Source organism: Trichosurus vulpecula, chromosome 3 (genome assembly GCF_011100635.1).
Source record: "Trichosurus vulpecula isolate mTriVul1 chromosome 3, mTriVul1.pri, whole genome shotgun sequence".
In the NCBI taxonomy this organism is placed as follows: domain Eukaryota; kingdom Metazoa; phylum Chordata; class Mammalia; order Diprotodontia; family Phalangeridae; genus Trichosurus; species Trichosurus vulpecula.
This window is the reverse complement of record NC_050575.1, coordinates 403,578,018-403,600,254: the sequence shown is the minus strand read 5'-3', so window position 1 is coordinate 403,600,254 and position 22,237 is coordinate 403,578,018. Positions and strand designations below refer to the sequence as shown.

General features: G+C 39.5%; 1 protein-coding gene across 1 annotated transcript; it reads right to left on the bottom strand.

The window, feature by feature from the left end:
• Positions 1-8,485: 8,485 nt before the first annotated feature.
• On the bottom strand, positions 8,486-21,491 carry LOC118841639 (zinc finger protein 454-like). The gene is made up of 6 exons (XM_036749214.1): positions 21,435-21,491; positions 20,652-20,742; positions 13,416-13,542; positions 12,564-12,659; positions 10,954-11,094; positions 8,486-8,507 (listed from the first exon to the last, which is right to left on the bottom strand). The coding sequence occupies exons 1-6, from the start codon at positions 21,485-21,487 to the stop codon at positions 8,500-8,502; spliced, it is 516 nt and encodes a 171-aa protein (XP_036605109.1). The 5' UTR covers positions 21,488-21,491; the 3' UTR covers positions 8,486-8,499.
• Positions 21,492-22,237: the final 746 nt, after the last annotated feature.

The following is a 22,237-nucleotide window of genomic DNA, read 5'->3' as shown; positions in this document are numbered from 1 at the left end:
GAACTATATAAAATGTACTGAGATAAGGGGCTTAATAGCAGATGGAACAGAGAAATAAGAACTGCCCCTACAAATGCTACAATTCTTGAACCCTTGTATCTAAGTGAGTCACACCTTCAAGGAGACTAGGGAATAGGCCAAGCCCTAGCTCAGATTAAAGAAACATACAGACGGGTTAACAGACCCCATATTAATCTAGCTATATGTTGGAAAAATGGATCAAATACTATAACTAGAGCATTAATAGACATTGGGGCAGAGCCCGCATTGATTTATGGAAATCCTGACAAGTTCTGGCATGGAACTCCTATTACCATTACGGCAGTAGGAGGGGCCGAAATATCAGCTAGACAAGTTAAACCCATGATGGAAACTGGACAATTGCCTAAGAAAGAATGCACCATGGTCACTGTACCCACTCCTGAATACATCATTGGAATAGATATATTAAGAGGTATAACTGAATTTACCTGAGGGGAGAAATCAATTTGTAGTAAGGAAGATAGGAATCAATACAGTTTTAGTGGGAAAAGTAAAAATGTACCCAATCACTTTACTTGAATCTTCTAAAGTAATTACTTTGAAGCTAGGTGGGCAACATGAAATTGCCAGCACTATAAAGGAATATGTTGAAGCAGGAATATGAGTCCCTACAACCATTTGATGGAATAACCTTGTTTGCCCAGTCCGAAAGGCTGGTGGAACATGGAGAATGATTATAGACAATTAAATAAGTTGACTCCTCCCTTGTATGCTGCTGTTCCAGATACTGTTACCTTAATAGAAAGGATCCAGAAATATGATGGGTCTTGGTACGCAGTTATTGATTTAGCCAATAGTTTCTTTACAATCCCAATAGATACTAAACAATGGGATTAATTTGCTTTCACTTGACAAGGCCGAAAGTATATATTTACACACTTGCCACAAGGATATCTGCATAGCCCAAGTATTTGTCATAGGATTGTGGCAGAACATTTGGGTGAATTAAAGTTACCTGGTGTACAGCTTACTCACTACACAGATGACACGATAATACATGGAGAAAATGTAAAATAAATGGAGAAGAATTTGACACTCTAAATTGAGCATATGAAAAGCAAAGGATGAGAAATTAACCCTGCAAAGATTCAAGGGTCAGCTCAAACTGTAAAATTTTAGGGGGTACAGTGGAATAAAGTACTGTGAGAAATTCTCCTACAAGCCTGACAGTAGATTTCCTATCCCTACCAATAAGAAAGATGCCCCAAAGTTTATAGGACTATTTGGATATTGGAGACATCACATTCCACATTTGGGACAGATTTTGAAACCTTTGCATAAAGTTACCAGGAAAAAAAATATGTGTTTGATTGGGGACTTGAACAGGGTAAAGCTTTTGAAGAAGGAAAGGCTGCTTTATAATTGGCTCTACATTTATGGCCTATGTGAAGTGGCCCAGTGGAATTACAAGTGACTGTACAAGATAACTATGCAAACTGGAGTTTATGGTAGAAACAACAAAGCTGAAATGTACCCTTAGGATTTTGGTCAAGGAAACTTCCTTCATCTGGAGTTCAATACAGTCCTTTTGAAAAGCAGCTATTAGCTGCATATTGCACTTTGGTAGAGACTGAAGAACTGACTCTGGGCCATGAAGTGATATTAAGGCCTGGAATCCCGATTATGACTTGGGTAATGAGTACCCCAGATTCCCACAGAATTGGACATGCATAAGAAGCCAGCCTAATCAATGAAGGTATATCAGAATAGATAAAAACAGGCAAAAGTAGTTTCTGCTCTGCATGAATCTACAGCAAAAATTGACTGAACCAAGGCAACAGTTGGTACAGTCCTTGGTAAAATGGAATGACTGATATGATGGACTGACTGAAGAACAGAAGAAACATGCATGGTTTACTGATAGGACAGCAAAATATTAGGGCCATAAAAGACATACTTTGGAAAGTATGGGGATAGGTGGAATAGTCAACATGCTGAACTTATGGCAGTACATCAAGCTATCAAAGCAGAACAAGGAGGACAGTGTCATATATTCTCGGACTTGTGGGCGGTGGCTAATGGGTTAGCTACATGGATGCCAATGCGGAAAAATCAAAATTGGGAAATTCATGGCAAACAAGTTTGGGGCAAAGGATTATGGGAAGATATATGGGATATGTCTTTGGTTACTAATTTGTCAGTTTTTTATGTAGATGCTCATGTGGTCCTCACTATGCCAGAACTTAAGTACAAAGCACATGCTGATTGATTAGCAAAGATTGCTATTGAACATTTTGTTCCTAATCTGACACCAACTGATGATCCAGTACTATCAAAATGGGCCCACCAAATGGCTGGCTATTTAGGGGTCCAAGCCACATACCAGTGGGCACAAGATCAAGGTACTAGTATCCCTCATTCATTGTTAAAGCAAGTAGCAGACCAGTGTTCATATATATATATATATATACATACATATATATATATATATATATATATATATATATATATATATATATATATATATATATATATATATATATATATATCAATTGGTAAAGGAACCAAATGTTCCTTGGGTAGCAATATGAAAAGTTCCAACACAGTATGCCAAGATAAAGGATGCAAATTTATATGTACTTGGATTGACACCCATTCAGATGTATTAGTGGCTTGTTGTTATAAGAATGCAACTCAGAAAAACACCTTTAAAACTCTAGATATCATACGTCTATATTGTGGAACCCCAATGCAGATTCAAAGTGACAATGAGTCACATTTCGAAGGTAATGAGATGAAAATCTATTGTGTATTGAACAATATAGAGTGAATATATTATATTCCATATTATCCAGAAGCATCTGGGTTAACTGAAAGAATGGATTATTGAAAGAATAGTTAAGAAAGTTCTAGTAATTCATATCAACATTGGAAGGATAATTTGTTCACTGCTTTATGTAATTTGAATAGACCATTAAGAGGAAGTACACCTCTAGCCAGAATGATGACCCCAAATCTGCAAATTAGAAAACAGCAAACACATAAGATCCCAAATGTTGAGAATTGGACTGTAAGGGAAGATGTCCCAGCTCCATATCCAGCAATACCTGGTTCGGCAGGATGATTTACATTGTTTAGAGGACTTTTGGTTGGATAGAAAAGAAGTAAAAAATATCTCTACTGGTATATGTGTGAGAATTGCTAAGAATCCTTTTGGAAGAATATTACCTAAATCAGGATTAGCAGCTTAGGGAATACATGTATTAGCTGGAGTGATAGGTTCTAACTATCAGGAAGATATTATTGTGACTCCCAAATTTTTGGTGAAGAACCTATACAGTTTTGTAAAAATGATTGTTCAAGTGATTATTATTCCCTGTGAAACAATACCCTTTGTGAAAACTGTAATTGCAATTTAGATTTGAAGATCCTTCTCACCATTAATAGGCCATGTAACCTATTCACGTCACAGGACACCTAAGTCGTATCTGGTGGGAAGAGCTTCTTAAGAGGCAAAGGAAGTTGTATCACAGGAAATGCTGAGAGAGGGCTGTTATGGCTGTTAATGGCCATCTTGGTAGTTAGAGTTGAGGTAAAGACAGTCAACCTGTGATAGCTAAGCAGACTCTGATAGCTGACTGTGAGTTTGGGAAGGCCCCAGCAGGGGGTCAGAGAGGTTTTGGGATAGTGAGGCTCCATGTTGTGATTATATATATCAAATGCTTTGCTGCTGTGATGGATTGGGCAGATGGCTTATGGGATACGGTTCTCTAGCATCTGAATAAATGGTTTACTTCTTCTGCCTTCTATGTGGAGTCTCATATTTTGTGATACAGAACCACATAGGCATTTTGACAATTATCATTCATAGTTATTATTGTCTTACTGATACAAAGACTAACCCTCCTGCCAAAATAACTAGTAGAGGAATGGAAGGGTTTAGTTCTACTGATAGAATAAAATTGGGAGCTAAAGTATGGGTGAAACGGAAGTCGGACAATGTTCCAAAGGCTGCAGAGATTATGGCACATGGAAAATACTGTAATTGTTGTTTGCCCAGGAGAAAAAGATTGTCAAAGTGCACCCTTGACTCATGTATTCTACTGTGAATGAGGCTATGATAGTCTCCTTGTTTCTTTTTGTCTATTAAATTTGTTTGCTAGATTTCATCCACCTGCAGATGCATGTTTGTGATGTCATCCCTGGACCTGGCATTGACCACACTCCAGATGCCAGCTAAAGAACTGACCTCTCAAATGGGACTCTTGACCTCTTGGGGCAGGAACAGCTCTTCAGCCAATTTCGGCAGGAAGAAGCTATGGAGGACGACACCTTTGCCCCTTACCCCTGAGATTTTGAGCCCCATTGATTCAAGGGGGGAATTGATACTGTTTTATATGCTTATTTTACGTTACCCCTGTTATATTGTTGTGAAGTTCTGTTGACACCAGTTATCCCAAAACTCCTACTGACCTATGTAATGGATAAGAAAGATCTTGGGGTCCACTGTAAAGGCAGTTTAAATTTGAAGATCTTTCCCACCCATTAATACATCCATGTGACCTGCTTACATCACAGGAAGCCTAAGTCATGTAGTGGGAGGAGCTTGCCGATGAGTGGAACTGGAAGTGTGCCACAGGAAATGCTCAGATCGAGTTAGACTTAGATTTCATGCTGGCATGTTTGCCCAAGTTCTGGATAATGGACAATACTCACTTTCCCAATCACCAACTGAAACCAGGCTGTGAGCTTGCTCCCATGCTTGTTAGCATGTTTTCAGCCATGTTGTCAAATGCCTACAATCAGGAAGAATATGGCATCAGGGTCAGCTATCAAAATAATGGTAAATTCTTCAACTTCAAAATGGTTACAAGCCAAGCCAAAGGGGAGGGAGTGCTGGTGTATGACTTTCTGTTTGTAGATGATTGTGCACTCAATGCAGCCTCTGAAGCCAAGATGCAATTAAGTACGGACCAATTCTCTGCTACTTGTACTAACTGGGGCCTAACAATTAACACCAAGTAAACACAGGTGTTCCATCAGCCACCACCACACCACCCATATGTGGAACCATCAGTTACAGCAAATGGAGAAGTTCTGAATGCTGTGGCTAAGTTCACTTACCTTGGCAGTATACTTTTTAGGGATGTACACACTGATAATGAGATTGATGCACATGCTGCCAGAACTGGCAATTTTATGGAAATTGACTATTAACTATTTTACAGAAAACTAACACAGGGCAAGCCCTAACATGGTGGTCAGAAGTGGTACAAGGACATTGTCAAGGTCTCTCTAAAGAACTTTGGAATTGTGTGTCATGGGAGACACTGGCACAGGATGTCAACATGGCGTGCTCTCATCAAGGACAGTGCTGTGCTCTATGAGCAAAGCAGAATGGAAGTAGCTCAAAAGGAATTGGAGATGTGCAAATTTAGAGACTCCACTCCAAATGGACTATTTGTACCAGACCCATGGTAGAGCATTCTCAGCTCATACTGGTTTGATCAGCCATAGCTGGACACACTGTAACTTGACACTAACACAGCTGTATCATTCTGGACCCCTTTGAGATGAAGGACAACCAACTACTACTACATTCTAAGAATGTGCCAGAATTCAAAGTCACTAGCTTACTAGTTTACAGAATCTACCCTTTTTCAAAACGTGGTAAATGTCCCCTTCCCCAGTCCTGAGGCACCTCACTCCATTCTCCAAGATTTTCAGGGACACATGATAGTGGCTAAGAAATGAAACACTTTATACATTCCTACCACAATAGCTGGATCCTGTCTGTCTCCTTTTACTTTTGGTATCTAGTTCCTTTTATTTTTTGGGCTCTCATTCCTAGGTCCAAGTTCATCATTCTTCAATGAGTAAATAAAACCCAAGACAGATTTAACTTGTATAGATTTCTCACAGGTATCCCTTGTTACCACCATCATCCAATCTATCCTGAAACATGGTCTTCCCTATTTTGATCTTGCCTCTAAGCTACATTTTAAAAATCTTTTTGTGATATTTATCACCAGAATAATTTCTTTCAGGCTTTGCTGTCTCTCCACTACTTTTTTTTTTTTAAATACTGTTGACATCAAAGGTGGAGGAGGCTCCTGGAAAGGAGGGAGAGGAAAGGTGGATCTGAATTAGAAGGTAAATGACATAAATAAACACTGGCTGTTTTACTGTTTAAAAAAAATCCTGTTCTATTTCTTTTTTTTTAATTCATCATCAATTAATGGTAATTAAAAACTTTTATTCTTATCATTAGTTATACTTCAAGTCAATTGGTATTAAAAATTACAGCTAAATCTCAAATGCAAGCTGATAGATAACCTAGTCTTCATTTCTTTGTATTTTGCAGCCTTTTAACTCTCTAGTTAACACGGCATTTATCCAAAAAGCAGATAGCAATCAAGAACTTAAGTCTTAAATCCTTATTATATGTTGTCAAAGATGTATGACATATAAGGGTACCAGGAGGGAGGAATGCCCATACCAATAGGGATTCTTCTCATTCTTCTTCCTCCAGTCAATGCAAGGAGGGCCACCCTTAACAAAAGTCTCCTTTCTAGCACTCCCACTTCCCCCTCCACATTGAGCAGGAAACAGATAGGCAAAATCCTTGTAATGACAATTTGTAGACAAGCAAAACAAATTCCTACATTAGCCACATCTAAAATATGAGGAAAGCTGAGTGATACAAGATAGATGTTTCTGAATTGTGGTGCTGGAGAATACTTTTGAGAGCACCTGTGAAAGCAAAGGAGAACAAATCTGTCAACACTTACACAAATTAATTCAAATTATTCACTGGAACATCAAGTATAAAAGTCAATCAAATAAATGTCAGAAGTTAGGTAGAGTATTTCATCATGAATCCTATTGAAAAAAATGGTTACTGTGCTGTTCAGAGTTTTTAAATCTTTCAAAGTTGATTGTCTTTACAATATTGTCATTGGATAAATTTTTCTCTTGCTCTATTTACTTCATTCTGCAGCGATTCATACAAGTCTCCCTCGGCTTATATGAAAAAGTTCCTTTTGTGATTCTTTATATTACAATATTTTTCTATCACCTTTGTATCCCATAACATGTTCAGCCATTCCACAAATGATGGGAATCTCCTCAGTTTCCAACTCTTTGCCACCACAAAAAGAGCTGCTAGCAATATTTTTATACATATGGGTTATTTCTCTTTCTTTGATCTCTTTGCACCTAGTAGTAATTTTCTCAGCATTATTTCAAATTGCTTTCAAGAAGGGCTGGTCCAAGTTGTAGCTCCATCAACAGCAGGGGCCATCTCCAGTCTTCCTGATCTCTATCTTGTCACTAGACTCAAATGGCTCCTGAGGAGAAAGTGGGGTTGGTGATCTTGTATAGCCCTCCCTCACTTAAATCACATTCAATTGCAAGTCATGGCATCATCTTCCTCATGACATGTTCCTCTTCCAGAATAAAGGATAAATAATGAACAATTTCCCTTTTCTGTCATGTTAGCCAATCTTAGGTAGTTCAACATGTTACTTCCAAGTTGTTTTCATTTCTCTAAACAATAGTGATTTAGTTTTTTCATTATTACTGATCACTTTGATTTCTTCATTGAAAACTCCTGTTTATATTCCATTAACAATAATGGGAATCTTATTCATCTTTTTATGTGTGTCACTAATTAGAAGACAAGGCATTTGGCTACCATGAGAATGCTACAGTTAATCCTGCTGTTTACCAGCACTTTAATTCAGAGTACTGGGCAGAAATCACATTGCATCAACATCTGCCACAGATACTTGTGATACTTTGTTTTAATTAAGGTGATTCCAAATCTTTACAATCCAAAGTGGCTCCCGAAATAAAAAGGAGCAGAAGCAGCACCAGCAACATCAGGAAGACAGCTCAGATTATGAAATATTCCTCAAGTACCTTCAACAATTGTTCATCACACATTAGGCTCAGGCTCATCTCATTGCCAAGTTTGCCACATGCCCAGGAATCAAAGTTAATACTAAGGCTCTCCCACTATTACTATCCACTCAGTAATGCCTGGCTCAGCCAGTATAACCTCTGCCTCCCTGAAGGTGCATGGGAGGGTAACAATAAATTTTTGCCCTTTTACAGGCCTTTACAGAGTGGAGGGATATCTCCTTTTCCCATAGTGCCTAAATAAGAAATCTCTGAACTGCATCTAGGGACTCAGAATCACAGTCTAGTCAGCTGGGTGAATCTTCCTACACTTCTTATAATCATCTGCCAGGAGCAAAATAAAGGTCTGTATACAACATCTGTAGATCTGACCAAGGCCTCTGATACTGTTAGTTGTGAGGGCTTATGGAAAATAATGTCAAATTTGCCTGGCTGGAGAAGTTTATCAGCAACGTACATCAATTTCATGATGGCATGCTTGCACAGGTTCTAGACAATGGACAATGTTCTCGTGCCTTCCCAGTCATCAATGGAGTAGAACAAGGCTGTGTACTTGCTCTCATGCTTTTTAGCAGGATGTTTTCAGCCATGTTGTCAAATGCCTACAATCAGGAAGAATACAGCATCAGGGTCAGCTTTCAAACTGATGGCAAATTCTACTTGAAAAGGCTACAAGCCAAAGGGGAGGGAGTGTTGGCATATGACTTTTTGTTTGTAGATGATTGTGCACTCAATGCAGCCTCTGAAGCTGAGATGCAACAAAGTATGGACCAATTCTCTGCTACTTGTACAAACTGGGGCCTAACAATTAACACCAAGAGAACACAGGTGCTCCATCAGCCACCACCACACCATCCATATGTGGAACCATCAGTTACAGCAAATGGAGAAGTTTTGAATGCTGTGGCTAAGTTCACTTACCTCAGCAGTATACTTTTCAGGGATGTACACATTGATAATGAGGTTGATGCATGCATTGCCAGAGTTAGCTCAGTGTTTGGGAGGCTCCAAAGGAAAGTATGAAAGAAAAGAAGTATTAGATTGATTACCAAACTGAAAGTCTACAGAGCCATTGTGCTGACTTCATTGTTGTATGCTTGTGAAACCTGGACAGTCTACCAGCACCATGCCAAGAAAGGATCACTTTCATCTGAATTGATTAGGAAGACTCTGAAGATCACCTGGCAGGATAAAGTACCAGACACTGAGGTCCTTTCTTGAACTAAACTGTCAAGCATTCAAACTTCAAAGAGCGCAACTCTGATGGGCCAGCCACATTATTTGAATGCAAAATGTACACTTGCCAAAAGGACTATTTTATGGAGAACTCACATAGGGCAAGTGTTCACATGGTGGTCAGAAGAAGTGATACAAGGACACTCTCAAGAACCTTGGAATTGATTGTGTGACATGGGAGACATTGGTACAGGACTCTCAGCGCAGCATGCCCACTTCAGAGAAGGTGCTGTGCTCTATGAACAAAGCAGAACTGAAACAGCTCAAAGGAAATGTGGATGCGCAAGTTTGGAGTATCCGCCCCAAATGCATTTCTGGCCAAACTGTGGTGGAGCATTTCAAGCTTGTAATGGCCTGATCAGCCACAGTTGGACACACTGAATCTTGACTCAAGCAGTGATGTCATTTTGGTCCTCTTCGAGAATGAAGGACAACAACCCATCTTATAAACATCAAGGTTTACTCTAGTACGAATTCTCTGATGGACAAAGTAGTGTCCTTAGTCTAAAGGCCTTCCCAAATTCAAAGGTTTCCCTCCAGAATTAATTCTTTGATGTTGAGCAAGTTGCATCTTCAGGCTGAAGGTCTTCCCACATTCATTGTTTCTCTCCATTATGAATGCTCTGTTGTTGAATAAGATACCTTTAGGTAGGAGGCCTTCCCTTGTACATTACATTTAGAAGCTATGAATTATTTGAAGTTGAGGAACATCTGACTTGGGATGAAAGGCCATCCAACACTATTCACATTCATAAAGAATTTCTCCAGTACGAATCCTCTGATACACAGTAAGATATGGTTGCTTCCTGAAGGCCTTCCCACATTCACTACATACATAAGGTTTTTCTCCAACATGAATTTTTGGTGTCTAATAAAGGATCTGAATTGCAATGGAAGGCATTCTCATACTTCTTACATTCATGAGGAATATCACCAGCTTGAATTCACTGATGAACATAAACCAGTATCCTCTATCTAAAGGCCTTCCTATATGCATTACACTCTTTTAAGGTTTCTTTCCTGAATGAATTCTTTCGTGTTGAGTAAGCTGTACTCTCACTCTGAAGGTCTTCCCACAATCATTACATTCATAAGGTTTCTCTTCAGTATGAACTCTCTGATGACTAGTAAGAAGGTCCTTCCTCCTGAAGGCCTTTCCACATTCACATTCATAAGGTTTCTCTCCAGTATGAATTCTCTGATGCTCTGTAAGTCGTGTTTTATCCCTACAGGCCTTTCCACATTGACTACATTCATAAGGTTGCTCTCCAGTATGAATTCTCTGGTGCAGAGTAAGGAGCTTCTTGCTCCTGAAGGCCTCCATACATTCACTACATTTGTAAGGTTTCTCCCCAGTATGAATTCTCTGATGATTTGTAAGTTGTGCCTTACTAGTGAAGGCCTTTCCACATTCATGACATTCATAAGGTTTCTCTCCAGTATGGACTCTGTGATGAACGACAAGTTGTTTTTTACTATTGAAGGCCTTCCCACACTCACTACATTTGTAAGGTTTCTCTCCAGTATGAATTCTATAATGCTCTGTAAGTTGTGTCTTATCCCTCCAGGCCTTCCCACATTCACTACATTCATAAGGTTTCTTTGGAATATGAATTCTCTGATGCAGAGCAAGGTGCTGCTTGCTCCTGAAGGCCTTCATACATTGACTACATTCATAAGGTTTCTCTCCAGTATGAATTCTGTGATGAACTGTAAGTTCTGTCTCATCCCTACAGGCCTTTCCACATTCACTACATTTATAAGGTTTCTCCTTAGTATGAATTCTGTGATGCACTCTAAGTTCTCTCTTACCCCTGAAGGCTTTCTGACATTCACTACATTCATAAGGTTTCTCTCCAATATGAATTTTCTGATGTACAGCAAGATGCTCCTTGCTCCACAGGGCCTTCCCACATTCACTAGGAGGTTTATCTCCAGTAAATTCTCTGCTCTCTGAAAGGAAGAATAAGGAAGGAGCTGGTTAACCCTGCCTTTTTCACCCTTTTCCAAGATTCTTAGTTGCTCAAAGGTTTTAGAGCTATTCTCTTGCTTTCTCACTTATAAAGGCTAGTCTTACTAGTCTTTCACCAAGAACCAATTTTATCTTATTTGAAAGTATGAGGACTCAAAGGTAACATATGCAAATGATTTGACTGAGGATGAATTTACCTAGAGGGATGAATGAACCCTTACTCTTCTTTAACTAGATGACATTTGAATGGAATAAGACTATTCAAAAAAACAACAGATGACTGAGACTTGCAAATGTATCCTTATCATCTGAGGTGAAAGTAAGAAGACAAAAGACTGAACAGGAAGAATATAGAGAATAGAGTTCAGAGTGAGAAATAGATAACATGAAGTAAACAGAATAAAGAAGAAATATGAGGGAAAAATTGTCATGAATTTGCTCTAAAAATCTTGCATATCTACTTTGTAAGGAAATTTTGATTGCAATCAGTAAGAGTAAGACATACAGGTGTTTTTGACAAGAGAAATGATTAATAATTACCTGAAACACTACTCAAACTCTAGTAATCAAAGAAGTAAAAAGGAAAACAATTTGGAGGTAGCAATAAATTGTCAGATTAGCAAAGTGACCTAAAAATGATAAATTTTGGCAATTATGTTGAAATAGCTACTTATTAAGCTGCTGCTGCCATTTTTCTGAAAAGGAATAGCAATTTCAGCTAGAGCTATAAACCTGTTCATATCCTTTGATCTAATGGTCCTAGTACCAGGTCTGCTTCCTCAATGTTACTGAAAGCAAACAAAGCACTCTTCCTAAAATTTTTGACAACACCTTTTTGTGAAATAGCAAAATACTGAAAACCTATAGGTCCAATAATAGGGTTATGAAGTCCTGTCATATGAACATATTAATGTGCCTTTGTAAACATAATTTCAAAACATAAAGAAAAACAGGATGACACATAGCATGATAAAGCATGAAGAAAGGGGATTGAGGTTAGGATCATATATTTTTAAAAGTAAGAGCAGCAAAACAACATAATCATAAAAACAAAACAAAGGAAAATATCAGAAAAGAACTAAGAAGCAAAAAGTGCACATTATTTAATATCTTAAGTAATGTACTTATTTCAAAAGGGAGAATGAACCCATGGAAGTGAGGCAGGAGAAGGCCTGCTTAAGAGAGGGTAATCTTAGGAAAAGAAAAGAAATAACTGCCCTGTAGTAACAACTTTCTCTGAGAGAAGAACTACATTTCAGTAAAGAGACACATTAAAAAAAAGGAATTTCTTGAGGTAAAAAAATGAAGTTTGAAAATCTCAGCTCCTCTCAACAGGCCTGAGAAGCTTTGATAGGCCATTTGGTTCAACATTTAACAAGGGCTCTGACCTAAAATGACCAACAGATCACTAGCTAGCAATGACCCCTCTGCTTGGTTTATATATAGTCACCTGGACAGTTGCTTCTGGGAACATCCGCCTCTGGCATCCAAGATGCTGCCTTTTTTTCCAACTGATAGATCACATCTGGTTTGGAATCTGCAAATCCTGTTCAATCAAAATGTGCTAGAGTGTCATCTCAGAGTTCCACCATAGAATAGATAATTTGATATTATAAAATTCTGTATTATACATAACAGAACTATTCCTTCTAACCCTTAGTAGAAAGATGGGGAAATAAGGGTGCTGAATGTATCTTATATGACCAAGGGCACTTGGTTAGCTGATTTTGTCTGAAATTTTTGTTTTTCAAATATGGCGCTCAATTGGCTGAGTGGAGGGAAACGTGTTTTTTTTTTTTTAAGGTGTCAGAGAGAGGAGAAATTACACTTTTTTAAAGAAAACATCTATAAAACTTAATTAGTTTACACACTCTTTCAGGAAAAAGTAGGCCTGCCAGGCAGACCATAAGTATAGTGCAAAAGACCACCTAAGGACATTCTATATTATATTAGAATGGATTACTAAGTAGGACTTTGGAAAAAATTGTTCAATTAACTCACTCCCTGCTTAGACAGTGGAAATATTGTGCATGATGAAACCTACATTGGGCTTAAAAAGAAAATCTTGTATTTGAAGCAACAGAGACGGGAAGGTATATTCTTAAGAATTACAACAAATCAAGAAATCAATATAAAGCCATACTAAGCAAAGACCTTTTTTTTCCTGGAAACAAGGAGCACAAGTAATCTGTCTCTTGGCTACAAAAGCATTAGGAATATTTTCCTCTTGTATGCCAAAGAATACCTGTTAAGATCTTGAAAGTTGTCAATATTACGACTCCAAAGGGGTGGTTTTTCTTACCCAAAGACACCAAGTTCCTATAGTTCTCCAGCATCACATCCCTGTACAACTTTTTCTGAGATGGGTTCAATTGTACCCACTCTTCTCGGGTGAATTCCACAGCCACATCCTTGAATGTGACTGATTCCTGAAATACCAAAAAACATTTGTGCTTACCCAGCTATAGCTCTAAGTCTTATGAAGTTCAAATGTAAACTGCTTGCCAGTAGGCTGAGGAAATTGAGGTGATTTAGTCAACGACACTGACTCCATTTTGTGACTAAATTCTGGAGGTAGCTCAGTTTTTTTTTTGTTTAATTATAGGTCTAGTCCAACTTCTGTCTTGTGAGAAAAATTTATTCAGTGTGGGAACCGGGAGAAAACCTTATTGTATCGTTTGAAACTAGCCTTGCTAGTTTCATCTCTACTTGCTGTTTAGAGACCCTTAACTAAGGATCTAGGTTATTGTGATCAGAAACCCAGACAGATCTAAAAAGACTGATATAAGGAGTTCTCACAATTCTACATCTCAAGTAACCCATGTCTTTTCTGAAAACTGGCCCCATAGTGAAAAATTAGTAATTGTTTCCATGTTCCTTTGATTGTATACAGACACTTGGGAGGAGTGGGACACCTCTTTTTCTGAATTTAGGGAATTTGTACCTGTTGTCCCCTGAGAGAAGGAGGAAGAAAAGAAATTTTTATAACTTCATTATATATTTAAAAGGAACAAAAAGTTGTACATAATAGACTTGCAGTTGCATATGGATTCATCTTTTTTATCATACTGTTTTGAAATGCTTGTTTCACTCCACAAATTAAAAATTAAATGAATAAAAATTTTTAGAAAAGAATTCATCTCAGTTTGTCAGCTCCTTAATAACAGGAACCATTCGTACCATCCTTTGTATCCTCCACATTTAGCACAGTGCCTGGCAAGTGATAGGTGCTTAATAAATGCTTACTGTTGTAACCTGTTCCAATGACAGCAATTTTAAATGTGTGTTTTTTTATACAATGTACACCCATGGCTCCTACTTCTGCCCTCTGAGCTGAAGCAGCAGTATGGCTAATTCCTTTTCTACTTGCTGAAATAAACAATGAAAATGAAGTAGTTGAAGATAGCTATCCTATGTCCTAAATCTTCTCTTTTAACCAAGTCCAGTCCCTTTGACCAATCAGCCTGATCTCTTCATAACTAAGGCAGCTACCTTCCTTTTTTCACCCAATCACTGTGCTTCTTAAAATGTGCTGCTCTGAAATGAATATGCTTGTGTTTAATGTTCCTGGAACCATTACAGCAAAGGCAAGCATGGTGGACTACAATCTCCTGTCTGTAACAGCATGTGTACAATTTTTTTCTGCTGAAAAGGGTGTTAAAGGACCATGACTTTCTAACTCATATATTTATAGCCTGAAGGGACTTCAGAGTCCAATTCTCTCAGTTTACACATTAGGGAAGTGAGGCCCATAGAGAGAAAGTGACTTTCTTAAGGTCGAAAGGGGAATAAATGGTAGATGTGCAGTTTGAGACCACCTGGCTTCAAATTCAGGGCTATTCTCACTGTACCATGTTGCCATTCCCTTTCTGTACAACCAGACCAATGCCATAACTGAGTTTCTGTACAAAAACATTCATAAGAGCACTCTTTGGGGTAGCAGAGAACTGGAAACAAATTGAATTCTCACCGTTAAAGAACAGTTAGAACAAAATGGCATATGAATCACACTGTCATTTATATAGGTAAAAAAGACAAATATGAGGAATTCTGAGAAGATATGTATTAACTGACACTATAAAATAAGGAGACCCAATAGAATATAACATGCAAAATTACAAAAATATATTTTTAAAAAAAATGAAAAAGACACTGAACTACGAGTAACTGAAAACAAAGTTGAACATATTACTTACCACACTTATGGACAGGTGAACAATTTATGGGTAAACAAGAGATAGACAGCAAAGTCAGGTATAAAATGGGTAATTTCAATTATATTAAATTAATAAGATTTTGTGAAAATAAAACAAATATAGCCAAGATTAGAAGGAAAACAGACAACCAGGGAAAAATTTTTATAGACAGTTTATTAGATAAAGGTCTCACATCTAAAATATCAAGAACTTTGTCAAATCTATAAGAATACGAATCATTCCCCCAATTGATGTATGGTCAAAGGATATGAACAGTTTTCCAAAGAAGAAATCAAAACAATTCATAGTCACATATAAAATGCTCTAAATCAGTACTGATTACAGAAATGTCAATTAAAACAACATTGAGATATCATTTTACACTTCCCAGATTGGCTAAAACAATGGTGACAAACGTTGGAAGGGATGTGGAAAAACCGGGACACTATTCCATTGCTGATGCCATTGTAAAATCATCCATCCATTGTGGTGAGCAATCTGGACTTATGCCCGAAGAGTACTTAAACTACCTATACCCTTTGACCCAGCAATACCACTACTTGGTCTATCTCCAAAGATGATTAGGGATAAAGGAAAAGAACCTACATGTTCTAAAATGTTTATAGCAGCTCTTTTTCTGGTAGTAAAGAACTGGAAACTGCAGGCATGCCCATCAATTAGGGAAGGGCTGAACAAGTTACGTGCTATGAGAAATGATGAGTGATACGATTTTAGAAAAACACAAAAGAATTTCATGAAATAATGAGGACCAAAAATTAAGCAGAACAAAGAGAACATTGTATACAGTAACAGCAATATTGTTTTAAGGACTACTTTGAGTGAATGTTACTTTATCTATTACAAATACCCAGATTAACTATAAAGGACATATGAAGAAAGATACTATCTGCATCCGGAGGAAGAACTGATAAACCGAAGTATGTACAGAATAATTTTACATATATACATATATAATACACACACACCACCACACAGCTATTTGTGTCTAATGGTAGCCATCTCAGGTAGAAGTGGGATGGGAAGAAAAAAAAGAAGTATACATAATTTTACTGTATATTTGAAAGGAATAACAAGTTGTACATAACAGATATGCAGTTTTACGTACAATCATCTTTTTTATTATAATGTGTGATGGAAAGGCTTGTTTTCTTCCATAAATTAAAATTAAAAAATATTATCACTTCTGATACCAGAGAAGATGCAGAACACTAGAGGAGAATGTTTTATGAACTGTCAGGTAAAGTCATTATCATTGGTATTTTTGTATAAGTACTTCTTTGGTATAAAGGAGGATTAAATATGGAGGGTGAAGGAAAGCAGTCTTTTTCCAGAAATGAGTGAGATGAACTAGCACAAAACTTCATAGAAAAAAATAAAAGAAACTTTTCTAATTGCTCTCTAACCACTCATTCCTTACACTGATGATCCAGTTTCTGTTCCAATGCCCTATGTGCCCTTTAAATGCTTTCAGTGAAGTCCATTCCCCAGCCGCAAGACATCCCCAAACACAGCTGTTTGCCAGCTTAGTAGTAGGCTGGTATCATGTCTCTTCTGGGTTACCCAGACGCTAAGAGAGCCAGGTAGCTCAGGGGCTGTGGCCTTGATTGGAGAGGTAACCATAATTGCTTCAATTACTGTGTACATTCAGTCATCCTTCATTTGCTTTCTTACACAGAGGGGCTTTAAAAAAGGCCATTCTGCGCTCAGTAATTGTTTTAAGCAACAAACATTTGGGAAATTCTTCACAAAGATAAAGAAGAACACTGATTCTTCACACTCTCGGCTGGTGACTTTAGTTCCTGGTGGCCTAGTGATCTGACCCCTTTCCTTCAGGTTGGATGAAAGAACAAGGATCCAAAAAGACTTCAAGAGGTTAGAAGAATGGGCTGAATCTAAGAAGGGACCTAGGACGGATCAATGTAAGCTATATTTCTGCCCTAACTGAGGCTCTAATGGAAATCTAACTTCAGGACTTTGGAGGACAAGTTCCTCTCCTCTTCATATGTGAGTGGCATGTTGCTATTAAAAGCAGGTGAATGGCTTTGTTTGGGGATCCAATGGGAATGAAGTCATAGTAACAGTTTTAATAACAAGTCTATATAGGAAGTCTCAAAACAATCAACCAAATGATAAATAAGAAAATGACAAAAAATGTCTCATTATTTGAATTACATGGGTACCCTGATTTACCAAACCAAATACACAAAATGCTCATTTAAAACAAAAAATCAATAAAGGAATCATTATTTGTATTAAGAAGAGGATTCCTCTATTAAATGAATGTATAAAAGAAGCCTTTGCTTCATGAAAGTATATACTACAAAGGTCCTATAAACTTCTCTGATGTATTTAAAATATGATTTGATTAACACATTTCACGGACATGCCAACTGCATTAAACAAGGTAAAACAAAATAACTACCCTTTAGTTTTCTCCCTTTTAGAAAACCTCCTACCAAGGCAGAAGGCCCTGGAGTAGGAAATTACCTTGTGATTTGAAGTAGCCAGAATTTTTTTTTTACATTTAGCTTCAAAAGTTTAAGATAATTATTAATAATTAGAAATGAGCAGAAAACCCACACCAAGTCACTTATTCATTGTAATTTCTGCTTAACAATAATTTCCTTTTTTAAAAAACAAGGCGATCTCATGGGAGTCAAGTTATACACTCTTTTTCTTTTAATTTCAGCAGCTAGAAGAACCAGGTTTTCCCCTAACTATATACAGAAGCCTATGAAATTTAGCTTTATCAAAAGAGGTGATGGTGGTGGTGGTAGCTGTGGAGATTGGGGGAAGGGAGAACATGTATATAACAACAAAAAGAAGTAGGAGAAAAGCAAGATATTTTTGGGTTCAAAAATTCATTTGGCGTAAGCTCAAATAGAATCCACGCCTATAAAAGGTGTGTCTCAGCAGGCTAAGCTCTTTGTTTTGTATATGTTGGGGGGTCAGGTGGACCCTGAATTATGTAAAACTATTTAAGGAACAGCATCTTGCTGTTATAGCCCACATGAGTCCAGAGGCCACTGCATGGGGCATTCGTAATAGCAGTGGATACCAGCAGCTGTCTTAATGAAAAGGCCACAGTATTGAGAGGGACAGGGAAGAAGGAGACCATAGAATTATCCTAGCATACAAAATCTTTCCTTGTTTGAGAAGATTAGTTCCAAAAGGGCAATAAAATAGTCTAAGAACCTGGCTTACTAAGAGAATACCAGCTCCTTTAGGATACTTTAAGATAGAGCAATTCCGGGAAAACTTTCTAGATGATTTGCATAGCTTCTGCAGAACTGTCTTAACGATTCCTGTCAAAAGAGGATTCTAAAACACCGGAATCTCTCATAATGAAGTTAAAGCCCACTGATCTTATATTGTAGGATTGATGAGGGTACAGTCTCTGGGAACCCCCTTGAACTCTCCTTGAATCTTCCCACTTCATCTGGCTTTAGCCTGAGGCTATAACCTTACATTATCATTAGGCACAGATCTCTACCTGGCCTCCCACCCTTCATACTATCAATATCCATGCCATCAGCTACTTCCCATCCTTAATCCCATTCTCTTGGTTCCTGGAGTCTGACCTCATCCAAGTCCCATCAAGCTCCTCCTTAGACTCCTCCTCAAGATCCTCCCTAAACCCCTCCTCCCATCACCCCGGACCACCCTAGATCCCTCCTACAATCTTTGTGTATATAGGCTTTCATCTAGCCTCCACGAAGGAGCTCAGATTCAATCTAGCTCAGCAGATTGAATCTGGCCCTTTGTGAAAACAAACATTACAAAGGGTAAGATTTCTTAAGACAACCCATTATGGTGAATCCTTAATAAACTTTGTCTTTTTCCTTGGCTGAGAAGGCTTGAGTCGAATTCATGCGGCAGGACCCGGTGTGTCGGTATTTTGGGGTCTCAAGCACCCCTAAAAACCTATGGTTCCCTAACATCATGATTTTTGTTTAACCTCATCAGGATCATAGATTTCTAACTATCTGGGATCTTAGAAGTCATCTATTACAACCTCAGAACTGAGGTCAGAGAGGGTGAACAATTTCCCCAATTTTACATTAGGAGTAAGTATCAGAACCCATACTCAAACTCAGATACTTTGAATACAAAACAGGCAGTTTCTACCATTCCACACTGCTTCTTTTATGGAGACAATTAGATTGAATAGGATTTCCTTTGTATGTATGCACAAATGTATGTGTGACTATATATTTATCTATACACATGCAGCTAGGCAGTTCAGGGCATAGAATTCTGTGCCCAGAGTCAGGAAGATTTTCCTGAGTTCAAATTTGGCCTCAGACACTTACAAGCTGCGTGAGGTTTGCAAGTTACTTTACCCTGTTTGCCTCAGTTTCCTCATCTGTAAAATGAGCTGGAGAAGGAAATGGCAAACCACTCCAGCATCTTTGCCAAGAAAACCCCAAATGGGATCAAGAGTCAGACATGACTGAAAACAACTAACTTATGTGTACACATGTAGCTTTCTAAATATGTATACACAATTGTATTGTTCATGTTTGAAGGGGAAGAATAAACCGGTCTCTAAGGCATCCTATTGAGTGAGATAGTGAAAGAATCAAGTGTGAAGACTTCACAGGGAAGAATATATATACACATATCTATATCTAAAATCTTCGAGAGTCAATACTCAGAGAAAAAGGGAAAGGGGATAAGTTTGAGTCTATAAGAATCTGATTACTCAGCTCTTAGCAATGTTTTTTTCCCCTTTAGTTCCTGTTTTCTTCTGGTTCTAGTCTAAAGATTTGCCAAATGTGGATAGAGTTACTGTGACCTGTTTTTATTTTCCTTTACTGCAGGAAGAAGAGGGTCTGCCCCTCCCCTTATTTTTTTTCTTAAGAATTATAAAGGTCACCTCAGCAACAATCATTAACCAGGGAAGTGGGGGTTGGATTGTCTGTGCTTGATTTCTCGACTCTTTGTCTAGCTTTTCACCTCAGATTGTGAGCCCATCTCCCAGCCAATGGTGAGAAGGGTCGCGGTGGGCCTCACGGTATATTTTTTGGTGCTTTGTACTTTGTGCCCTGCCTCCTCCTGCTAGTCCGGTTCTGGCAGAGGTCACCCTTTTCTCCCAGAACTGAATAAAATTTTATTTCTGCTCCTACCTTGAGATGGCTCTTTATTAAAATTAATTTCTTTTCATAATTGGTAAGGGTCTTTCACCCCACACAGTATCATTCATTTAGTTCTAAATTTATGATTCCCTGATTTCTAGGGTTGTAGCAAAGGAGAGAGAAACGTGGCCCAGCGTCTTTGCCCTGAGATGGTATTTCCGGAAAGCAGCACGTGGCACTCACCTTTCTGGGCCTGGGTCTCAGCACAGGAGCCATTCCCTCTTCCTCAAGGCTCCCACCTACTGCGGCAGGGCAGAGGCCACAGAAGGCAGAGCTAGGGAGGAAAGGAGAACTATGAGAATGAGGGGCTGCACTGTGGGTCTGCCCTGCTCAGAGACGAGGAAGCCCCTCTTCTGTCCTGGGGTAGGAGTTGGGAGCGGGGGGTTAGGGAGGGGGCAGAGGCCAGAAGAAAACAATATTTTCTCTCCAGGATGGGCAGAAGGAAACAGTCATTTCTCTCTGGGGGGATGGCGGGGGGCAATATCTCTTTGGAAACAAAACTGGAGAAGAGACGCGTGACCCTGTGGGGGGGCAGGCGGCACCGAACCTCTGCAGCACCAGGGAAGGCTTCCCGGAGGAGGCGGTACCCCGGGGGATGCCGGGAGGAAGAGAAGAGGTCACAGGTAAGGCCGGATCAAGGAGCGGACGGACACAAACCTGGAGCTCCTGCCCTTGGACTCTGAGCACAGAAGAACTAAAACCTGGAGCGGTAAGACCTGACAGGGGACACCGGGTGTGGCTAAGACTGAAGGAGGACTAGAACCTGCCTCCAGACCCCACCTCCGCCTGCTCCTCCTCCAGCCCCCCACCTCCCACGGGCCGCCCCCAAACCCCTGGAAGCCCTCGGGGGCTTTCTTCCTCCTCAGGCGGAGGCCCCGCCCCTTCTCCGTGAGCTCCCCAACCAGCCCCGTGGCCCCTGCAGCCGGCCTCCGCCTGGTCCTGGCCTCGCTCTCGGCCGCCCCTCACCCTGTCACACCTGAGCTCAGGACCCAGGAAGGGGAGCCACCACCAGCAAGCATGGAAGGTAAGAGGAGGAAACGAGGCGGAAGTGACGTAGTATGACGGAAGCTCCATCTTCCAGCCCTGGGCCTTGGAAAATGTCCCCGAGGCGCGCACGGCCTTCTGGGAGTCGTAGTCTGGAGGCTGAGGCGCCTTCTGCATATGCCTTGGGCCCCGGCCATTCCTCTGCCCGGGAATGCGGTGTCGCCATCCTGCCTGTCTGTTCCTTCTCGCCCTTCTTGCCAGGAGACCCGCCCCCTTCCGCTCCTCTTCTTACCTCGGGAATGCCAGCCGTTTGGTAGATGGACTAAATATTTACCTGGAGCTTCCCGTGTTCAAGGTGTGTGGTACGCCCCCTACTCAAAATAAAGATTTCTCAGAGACTATTAGTCCAGCAAGGAGATGATTTATTAACTTCCTCGAGGAGGGGCTATCCCTCGATGCAGCAAGGCAGGCAAGCAAAGTGGGAGAGCCTGGCTTTTCCCCTTCATATAGTTCTTAAAGCAAAAAAACCACAATTTCACAAACCCCACGTATCCCAGACCACAGGGCTTACAATCTTATCATTCTTAGCAATCTCTTTTAACGGGGGCTCAGACACTTACTAGATGTGTGTCCCTGGACAAGTCACTTAACCCTATTTGTATCAGTTTCCTTATCTACAAAGAAAGAGCTGGAGAAGGAAATGGCACACCACTTCACCGCCTCTGCCAAGTAACTCCAAATGGGGTCATGAAGAGTCAGACACGACTGAAAATGGCTGAAAAACA

Excerpts from the sequence above, each read along its gene's own strand:
- LOC118841639 (XM_036749214.1), bottom strand. The coding sequence starts at position 21,487 with ATGCTTGCTGGTGGTGGCTCCCCTTCCTGGGTCCTGAGCTCAGGTGTG. Across the intron at positions 20,743-21,434 it reads CTGAGCTCAGGTGTGACAGG|CTCTGCCTTCTGTGGCCTCT; the intron begins GTGAGGGGCGGC and ends TTTCCTCCCTAG. Across the intron at positions 12,660-13,415 it reads TAGGAACTTGGTGTCTTTGG|GATTTGCAGATTCCAAACCA; the intron begins GTAAGAAAAACC and ends TTGATTGAACAG.